This window comes from Athalia rosae, chromosome 4 (assembly GCF_917208135.1).
Source record: "Athalia rosae chromosome 4, iyAthRosa1.1, whole genome shotgun sequence".
Classification (NCBI taxonomy): Eukaryota; Metazoa; Arthropoda; class Insecta; order Hymenoptera; family Athaliidae; genus Athalia; species Athalia rosae.
The window spans coordinates 19188365-19198516 of NC_064029.1; the positions used below are offsets into that span (position 1 = coordinate 19188365).

General features: G+C 45.0%; 1 protein-coding gene across 2 annotated transcripts; it reads left to right on the plus strand.

Annotated features, from left to right (window-relative positions):
• The first annotated feature begins 269 nt into the window (after positions 1 to 269).
• On the plus strand, positions 270 to 7605 carry LOC105693621 (arf-GAP with coiled-coil, ANK repeat and PH domain-containing protein 2). Of its 2 annotated transcripts, XM_012413669.3 has the most exons (12): positions 270 to 598; positions 1091 to 1148; positions 1484 to 1542; positions 1605 to 1778; positions 2251 to 2895; positions 2961 to 3140; positions 3223 to 3329; positions 3464 to 3647; positions 3735 to 4623; positions 4697 to 4796; positions 4882 to 5002; positions 5104 to 7605. In XM_012413669.3, the coding sequence occupies exons 1-12, from the start codon at positions 546 to 548 to the stop codon at positions 5273 to 5275; spliced, it is 2742 nt and encodes a 913-aa protein (XP_012269092.2). In that variant the 5' UTR covers positions 270 to 545; the 3' UTR covers positions 5276 to 7605. The 2 variants fall into 2 exon arrangements, with proteins under 2 accessions (XP_012269092.2, XP_048510171.1); XM_048654214.1 differs by lacking the exon at positions 1091 to 1148 and having other exon boundaries at positions 272 to 598.
• The last annotated feature ends 2547 nt before the right edge of the window (positions 7606 to 10152 follow it).

Below are 10152 nucleotides of genomic sequence, written 5' to 3' on the forward strand. Positions count from 1 at the left end.
TAAAGAGGATAGCACAGCTCTTTAAGCGAGGGTTTTAAAGGATGTACTAGTGAATTGCCGTTTACTGTATTTTAAACCTGATTTCGGAAAAACCTTTGGTTAATCCTACGGTAGGACTCGATATTACCGAAAAATGTTCAACAAAAATCGAAATTAATTTCTGTGGGACGTATTCGACACTTTTATATCACACGTATATACGATAATTTCCATAGTATATGTGTACTTTCAACAGCGAAACCAAAGGCGAAACACAAGGTGCGGGGGGTTCTGAGCTGCCATCGCTCGTTCCACTTCCCTCACCATTTTCACCTAGTTTCCAACGCTTTTTTCTACAAAATTTCATACACAAACAGTTATCTCAGTGTGGATCGTGATCGTGATTTGTATATGAAGAGAAAAAATAATATAGGATTGTAATAAGTTGATTATAACGGAAATAAAACTAAGGAAATGGTGTATGGCTAGAGTTTCTACGACGGTTTACACATCAAACGGATCGGCGAAGTCTAGATCATCCGAATGTGACACAAGGTAGTGAGAAAATGACGAAGTTAATTGAATTTGAAGAATGCTTGAGGGATACGCCAAAATTTCGGTAAGAACAAAGTATATTTGCATTTTATCACAACTGACGAATACTTTACAGTTGTACCTTCGATACGCCATATGCCTTAAATACTGTGTCTGGGTTATTTGTTTACATGGCAGAGGAGATGATTCAGAATCTAGACATGCATTATAGCAATAGATTATGTACAATAAATATAGCCTCTCCATTCCGTTATAGGAAGGCACGTATGAATCATACTGCGATCACCTTTTCCATTTTTCAAATACACGTGTATACAGATATCTGTGAACACAATTTTTTATTAAGTGAAATTCGCTTTGTTTCGCCACATATCATTTTAGTCATCCTATTGCTCAGAGACTGAAAATCAAGCCGGTCGTTGAGTACCCGATTATCTATATCATTGATAATTGCATTGAACACATATACAGATGTCTGAGCATTTTTTCCTGTCGAAAGATGCGGTCAAAAGTTCACATGGATTTCAACAGTCTGTACGATTTTTGTTGATTACAGATCACGAATCGAGGAAGAGGAGGGCAACATAGAACAGCTGGAGCAAAAGTTGGAAAAGGTGTGCAGAAACTCTTTCGAGTCATTTTTCATCTCCATTTACTTTTATTCGCACTGTCCATTCGCAATGTTCTTTCCTGGTAGAAACACGAACGAATTATCTAACCCATGTGACCCCTGAATACATATTTATACAGGATATCCTCTGACTATCTCACATACTTATGCGTCAGACTAATTCCGAACTCAGTTATTGCTGATACTATCTAGATTGTTTCAGTCGAAAAAGGAATCCGTACAGGGTCATGGATCACAAACCTGAAAAATCAAGTCCACCCTGAAAATGAATAGAAATGGAGAGAGTCCAGTTAAGATTATTTTACATTTGTTGTACAGGTGCTGAAAAACTGCAGCATGATGATCGACGCCGGAAAAGCATATGTCGGTCAACAAAGGTTCGTAATGACATGATCGATTGCCACGAGTGCTTGTAATAATACAAGATATCTTTTTACAGTTTATTCGCGAATAGTCTCTGGGACTTATCGACGTATTTCAACGACGATCCGGAAGTGATGGCATTTCTGAACAAGCTGATTCACGCTGTACAAGAAATGAGCAAATTCCATACCATCTTACTCGACCAGGCGTCCAGAACTGTCGTTAAAGATTTGAGTTCCTTCATAAAAAGGTACGCATCGCTATCTCATGACCTGAAACCCGAACCTGAAAGTTATGAATTCCTGACTTTTTCCTGATTTCTCCCCACTCGCGATCAATCAGAACATATCGCCACGCAATTACAATTGTCCCACGAGTTTTTTCAAATATTTTCTTGCAAACATCTACCGTCTTCGTTATTCGTATAACGAATCCAACACTCGGACATATGGTGTCGCCGTTTATAATAAACTAAAAAACTCACCGAGATATGAGGAACTAAAATCCTATTCTTGGAATCGTGACTGCATTTGCTAATCGAACTTGATAATGATAAGGATGATCGAATCTTTGTACCATTGCGATACGGCAGGAGGCGATTTATTCGTAGTCGATGTTCTTGGTGTCAACATATACCTATTGTCCGATCTGGTCCCCTTAGATGTGCACGATGTATTGAACTAAAAATAATATTAACTCTCCCATGATGTACAATTCAACAGTGACATAAAAGAGGTGAAAGATACGCGCCATCACTTTGAAAAAATTTCATCAGACCTGGACGTGGCACTGAATAAGAATTCTCAAGTTCCAAGGAACCGGCCAACCGAGTACGAGGAGACGTCAAATTTTCTTTCTGCCACACGATCATGTTTCAGACATACGGCTCTGGACTATGTTCACGTTTTGACTATGCTGCAGGCGCGCAAAAGGCACGAGATACTTGGCACTCTGCTGAATTACATGCACGCTTGTTTCACCTACTACCATCAAGGCAGTGACTTGGCCCAGGACCTGGACCCCTTTTTAAAAGGATTGGGCGACGGTCTCCTCAAAATGAGAGGCGACACGGACAAACTCGAAAAAGAAATGGAAAACCGGCATATCTACGTAACGAATCGAGATCTCGTTCCCTCGCCCTCACCGGGAAGCCCGAAAATGGAGGGATATTTGTTCAAGCGGACAAGTAACGCTTTCAAGACTTGGAATCGAAGATGGTTTTGCCTGAAAGATCATCAACTGGTCTACAGAAAGCGGACCGGGGAGGAGGATTACACCGTAATGGAAGAAGACCTCAGATTATGCTCGGTCAAGCCGGTCGTCGACAGCGACAGGAGGAACTGCTTCGAAGTTCTCAGCCCAACAAAGTATGCCCGACGAATCACTAGGAATATCATACAAACGGCGATACGAACGCGTAATTGTTTTACAGGAGCCACATTCTTCAAGCGGACAGCGAGGAAATGTACCTCGCATGGGTGGCTGCGATGCAACAAGCGATCGGCGCCGCGATTCAACGAGGCACGGGCACCGGTTCGAATCAAAATACTCTCGCACCCCATAACCGGACCTCCAAAGGGCCCACAAGACCCCCACCCAAACCCAAGTCTAGGTATTCATTCGTTTCCTCAGCTTCCGAATCGATCTGGAGAAAATGAACTTCCAAGGACGTACTGACGCTGTTCGTATTTCAGAGTATGGGAACAGCTTCTAAAAATTCCTGGGAACGATAGCTGTTGCGATTGCGGTGGTACGAATCCGAGATGGGCGAGTATCAATCTGGGGATTACTCTTTGCATTGGTGGGTCGAAATATATTTCGCTTTTTGCTTACGTTAGAAGGCCAACTGATCCAACGCGTTCCGACGTGACGCCGAATACGGATACGTACCGTATGTGCTATACTAAATATAATGCAAACGTGTCGTTCACGCAGAATGCTCCGGCGTACATAGAAGTCTTGGGGTGCATCACAGCAAAGTTAGATCGTTGACGCTGGACGATTGGGAGCCGGAAATACTCAAAGTCATGGCAGAGTTGGGCAACACGGTTGTCAACAATGTTTACGAGGCTCTGCCGATACCATCGGATATTATCAAAGCTGAGCCGAAATGCAACGGGTAGGAAGTTTGTTTCTATCTACGATCGTTGCGGTTCACTCGTAATTATTTCGCGCACTTTAGTCTGACTGATTGTAAATTTTCCAGGAGCGTTCGCGAGATATGGATTAAGGCCAAATACATCGAGCGCCGTTTCGTCAAGCCCTTGGCGTACCTGACCTCGACGGAGCACAGGATCAGCCGTGAGATGATGCCCTTCCAGCGATGGAGTGTGAGAAAATTGCGACGTAGGCCACGAAGTCACGACAAAAGTGACAGCCAAAGTCGGAACAAGCATTTGGCACTTCTCTCAGTGACCGAAACTCCAAATTCTACGAGCTCCGAGGACGGTGAGGTGGCTTGGAACGACGGCATCGATTCTGTGGGAAAATGCAGGCCCGCGGATCAGAGCTCGCTAAGTTCGGAGGGCAGCCCGAATTTGGACTCGATAAACCGATCAACGTTCTATTCGAAAATATCGATCGATGCCAAAAACGAATCCGACTTACAGAAAACTGAAGAGGCAAGCATAACTGCGGAGGTGGAAACCGCGCAAGAATTGACGAAGCAAGGCGGCGCGAAAATCGACGTCGAGTCGAAAGATTCGAGAATCGCGAGGGCGGAGGATGTCTCCGGAGGCAATTTGTCAGAGAGAATCTATAACTCGTCGAATTCGGACCCGAGCAAGGAGACCGGCGAACCCCCGCGAGTCAAAGACGAGTCGAACAACGTGTTGATGTTCGGTTGCGATTTGCCGAAACCAACGATAGACGGGTGCCTGGAACTCAGCTCCGATCAAGACTCGACAGCTGGTGAGGACGAGGAGTTTGCGGACGAGGAGGACATAGGGAACTTACACCCCGAGATGTTGCTGTACAAAGCAGCAGCAGCTCATAATCTACCCGTCATGTGCGCCGCCCTCGCATCGGGGGCTGACAAATTGTGGAGCAACGTAAACGACAAGGGGCGCAGTGCTCTCCACCAGGCGATTGTTAGCGTGAGTCTCGTTTCGCCGCGTCGGTGATATCTTTGATGGAAAGAGTTTTACCGGGGACGTCTGTTCCTTTCAGGGGTCGGTTATGTCCTGCGAGTACCTGTTGCTCAACGGTGTCAGGATAAACTGCCAGGATTCCGAGGGGAAAACGCCCCTGCACTTAGCAACGGAATTAGGTAGGTGGTAGCCGATTACACGCGTTTCGCCGTCATCGATGCGTTCGTCGTCGGTTATCAATTATCGGCAATCAATTATTCGTAGGACACACGGCTCAAGTCTGTCTGCTTCTCAAGCATCGTGCCAATCAACACATTCGGGACGGGAGCGGTGTCGAACCACTCGCGATCGCGGTACAGGAGGCTAACGCCGATATCGTTACTCTGTGAGTCGCCCCTGACATTTTTTTATTCCTTCCACCCGTGCGGACGGGTTTCAAATAATCCCCGTTCTTGCGTAACATCGTTTTCGCTAATTTAATTTCAGATTGCGGCTGGGCCGCCTGAACGAGGAGATGAAAGATTCGGACATAGCTGGGGTTACCGGAGACGAGACTTTCAACGACGTTGTGCGGGACTTCAGCCAGCTGGCGTGTTCGCACCCCGAGAGGCTGCAGCGTCGTACCGAAAATAACGCATGGCCGAATGCCCTGGACTGATTATCAGAATTAGGTAAAAAAAAAAGGAAACTAGCGTCGATGAATATTTTTCTTGCAACTTTGGGACATCCAAAGCATAGGATTCGTATTTCACGGTCTTAATCGATCGTTGAGTCCTCACCTTCGTCGTTATTGACCCTTGTATTATTGTCGTCGCGTAACATCAACATCAACACTCCTACTACGTCACGGTCATCGTCGCCACCGCTGCCCCCCCCCCCATCATTGTTACCGTTGTGATTGTTATATACTCTTACCGTTATTAGCATCTCTACGATCACTGTGATCACTGTGATCGTAATTACGATCATCAATATTGTTGTTATCGTTGTCATTATGTACAGAGATCTCCTTTAGGACATGTACCTTCGTCAAGTAGATCCGATCAACGAAATTCCGGGGATGATGGGAGATCAAGTCCTCGAGAATTAGGTAACCCGAAAGCTAGGAAAAACCAGGACGTAAGTGACTTACTGCATTTACAAAATCATTGAATTACCTGTTTGGCACATCTCGCTGCCATATACCTGAGTACGCACAGAACATAGCATAGCATCGTATAGGTATAATATCAACCCATTTTGAAGCCAAAATTATCATACCTGTCATCTAATCTGTGCGAACTAATTTTAACACATATGTTATGGTCATCGGCGCATCTCAAAACACGATGTCATGTGTGACTTATGTAAGTTAAGCACGCAATAACCTTAGGACATCGTAGCTTCAGGAAACTACTGAATTCACACGAGTACATGTTCAATGTTATACGGATCAGTGACTTGTGCGTGCAGGTCGGTAGTGTGTGAAAGAATTCACGTTCGATCGATCACGATGCGAATACAATTTCTATCGACAAGCATCGAAATATATTTCATTAGACAGGAGCCCAAATCTAATGAACATGATACAAGATTCATCCGCATCTGTAAGCATCGACGTCTTTCGAATCATCTCACAATATGCTACTTGACGTACGTCATCAAACCGCTGATCATTTTTTCCATATAATCAATAAGTAGCGCGCGGTTCACTTATCAAATATACGTTATACACACATAAATATGTTCACAACCAAGCGTGCGTGAAAGAAATATCTCGTTGCCAAATTTTTAACATACAAATATTTATAAGCGAAGCACAGATCTGAATTGTTTGTAGCGGTCGGTCGATTCGACACATGCTCAACCGTATTGACGAAGAATTTTACTCGCGTCGTTGCGTGTACATATTACCATAGATATATTGATGTCACGTAAACTGTAACGACTAGGGATGAAAGGTACACGCGGCTCATTATCACGTGCATCGTAACAATGTCTTCGATCATCGCCCCGGATCCGTAAGTGCATGCTCTTCACGGCAATGGGGCAAACATATCATGGCTTTTGATTCTTTACGAATACGGCTTGCTCGTGACCAACGCTATTTCATAATTATGGTTTTCGATGACGATCGCTCGCGACTCATTTAGAATCTAAGAAAGTTACTACAGTCGTAGCGAAGTGATCGTGTACGGTATTCCAAAAGGTGACACGTTACTGCTGACAAATATGAAATGAATGAGTATCAGAATAGACCTTGCAGCTGTAGGATAAATTTTTCCGAAATTTTCATATAATTTCACATGGTAGAGCTTCATTCGTTCGACCTAATGAGTCCAAGTGTAACTATCCTCTTTGATTTCTTCTTCGAGAGTTGGGTATGGAACGATCGTTAAATTGTACAGTTTCATGAGCGTGTCGGGATTGTTATCCAGCTAACAATAAGTCTTCCAACCACGTGTACCTCTGTTCTTCGGACAGTTGCGTTTTTTTATTCTATTTTTTTGTCTTTTATTTTCGGCATTTAAACTTACCACACTCGAATTTCCATTAGTATTTGTAAAGTGCGATATCACCCTTTTTGCCAACAAATCGCGACATTTTTTGCATCTTGTACATCACCGCAGGTGTTTCGATACTCGTCATTTTTTCAACGGCAGATTTTGTAAAATGTTTCGAATGGAAAATGGATCCCCTAGATCCAAGTAAAACCCAGTTGCCCGATAGGTCGAAGCCTCGTCGTAAATCCAATACGTATCGAGGATGCGTTATTGCAAAACCGATACATACATTCCTACATGAGATTTATACGTTTATGCAGAGAAAATGGATGGATATACACGACTACTTTTGTGAGGGTGTTGAGCGTTTGTACGTCATCGCGGATATGAATGGTAAAGATAGAGTAAGAATTTCCGTTTGTTTGAATATGTACACGATATTCGCCACAATGTTTATGGCATCAAAATTATAGAGAAACCAAAATACACACGATTTTGAATACAATTTTTGTGGCTACTGATGTATCGTTCACTTTTGTGGAATCGGTATGCTCGTATTACGGCAGTCGATGCTCCCCATGGATGCCGATCCCTCATCCCTAATCCCTTAATTCGTCGCGATACCAATTGTAAGATATCGGACATCGATGAAAACTAACGATAACCGTGTATCTACTTGTGCACGGTATGCAGATGCAAAGTCATCGATGGAGGCGATACGCCACGCGTACAAAGTAAATTGTATGAATATCTCTATAAATGAAGCGTCGCCGGAATATCATTGCACTTTCATTTGATTGTTAATTTATTGAATGAGGTCTAAAGTACAATACGCATTTCGCAATAATTATAACTTAATCAGCGGTTATGGACTATCGGAGTGCGGATGCGGCAAAATCTACGCACAATTCGTAATAATTATTTCTCATTTCTCATCTCGCCGTACGAACGCCTCTCTCCCTTCGCGTCACCCGGGTCGCGCAACTTCTCCCGGTACATAGCTGCTGCAGCAGCTCGCAGCTGAACATGAATGGGTCAATATCCTATCTGCAGCGGCGTCATTCATGCATGGAAGGAGCGCATTTTTCCCACCGATCACACCACGTTTTTATATCCGAGTTCTGACGACCGATAAATGGAAAGCGGTTTCAGGCACGCGGATCATTCGTCAGAATTCAGGGGTTTCCGTAATCGGGAGATTGTACGTTTCCACGCGTCACGCCCTCGATCGTTGCGATCCAAGGGTGTCACCTTGCCATCCGTATCGCTCCGTACGCCCGAAGGAATGAACGAAGAAAGATCGCCTTTCGCGTCGTTCGACGTTCGGTTATCCTGAAAATTCGACTTCATATTTATAGCGAAAGATCGCAATGAGGGAGTCAGCTGGCAGCGCTACATATCGATTCCCAGGCATATCTAGCATTGTAAAAGATTGACGTCACAATTTCGATTGGCCATTGATTGCCGATTGATTGATTATTGAGCTCGTACGAGATCACAGATTGAATGATCGGAATTAATTATCATCATACTGCCTCCGGGCAAAACCTCTACACGACATGCAAATATAATACGTACGATCGCGTATAGAAACTTTCGACGGTTGGCGATGTACATATATCATACGTGTATGTGACAATACTTCCATTTCTATTTACGCTGCACGCGTATGGCAAAACGTGAGCGTATAACGATATTACTCGAAACAGCTATGTGCGCATCAATCACACGCCTGGTCGTTACAAAGGTCGTAATACGACAAAATTTACGACTCTCGTCGAAATGAAAAAAAAATAGCGGAAAACGCGAGGCGTTACATCTCATCGAGATGTTGGACTTCTCACATATCGATCGTGATGCGAGGCCAATTCACGTATAAACTTCTATCGCGTGTACGACGTGTACGATGTAGGTGTGTTTAATCAAGGGAGACGGCGGAGTCTCGCGCCGAGTAATTAGGGTCGCTAATTCGACCGGTCGATTAGAAATTGGGGATTTTCAAGATGTACCGAGTATTGCGAGATAAGCGTACGCGTCGAGGGAGATACGAATGGAGAATCGTCCGGAGATCCATCATCGCCGATGGAAAAATATCGATAAATTGGCCACCCTTTTGTTCGTCAGTACAAATGGGATCGCCGCTTTGCAGCTGTCCGACCGAGGATGAGGCGACAGGCAGTCTACGCCTAGGCATTCGTTGCTACACCCCACGGGGCTCAGCTCCAGCTCCAGTTCAATGATAAATACTCGATACTCGGCGGACGTTTGTCATTGATACATTCGTACTATGAATACCGGCGATGCATCGCGATGGCAATGTGTCGCAGGAGTCGACGTGGCGAAAGCTGGGAACATCCCATCTGGGAGCCGGATGTGAGTTGACGAAAATCCTGCTCGATAACTGTGTGCGCACTACCGATCGCCAACGCTCCCGATTAAGCCGATCTTCGATCGATCCGCAGAGGTCGGGCCGTATCCGCGGTAATTTAATGACTCGTTATTCGCCCATTCGATGCACCTTGCGGGCTAACGATCGCCGCGGTGGGCGCGCATCGACGCATGGATTCTATTTTCGGGATCCTCCGAGACCGCCGGTCGCAGGGTACAGTCACAATTTCCTGTGATTATAGATAAGAGAAGCTCGCGTCGAACGAGGGAGGAAAAAAAATGACCGGAACGAGAAGGAGAAGGCAAGCCAGCTGCTCGTGTCGGTGAGTAAAAAAAACCTACGGAGACGGAGAATCCGAGAGCCGAGCCTTGAGATTTACGAGTCACGGGTTAAGAAGAGGGGTCACAATCGGGCGCACGGGACATCCGAGAAGGCGGGCATGCGGAGGGCTGGGCATTTCAATATCGGGTGCAGGCTTGTGCGATGACCCAAGTTGCGAAAGGGAATCGCAGGAGAAGCAAAGACCGCACACGATGCGGGCGGTCGGTAGTTTACGGAACACCCCCGCCTCGCGTTACGAACGCGCTTAATGCTGATTGAATTATTGGTTCGGTGATAATGATAGGAGAGGTTGTCCTCACGTGACCCGTATTTCCTTCCTAC

What these genes read in the sequence shown, in the direction of transcription:
- LOC105693621 (XM_012413669.3), top strand. Translation starts at nt 546, where the DNA reads ATGACGAAGTTAATTGAATTTGAAGAATGCTTGAGGGATACGCCAAAA. An exon ending in AGGGATACGCCAAAATTTCG is followed by an intron (nt 599 to 1,090) that starts GTAAGAACAAAG and finishes TGTTGATTACAG; the next exon opens with ATCACGAATCGAGGAAGAGG. An exon ending in GGGGATTACTCTTTGCATTG is followed by an intron (nt 3,330 to 3,463) that starts GTGGGTCGAAAT and finishes TCGTTCACGCAG; the next exon opens with AATGCTCCGGCGTACATAGA.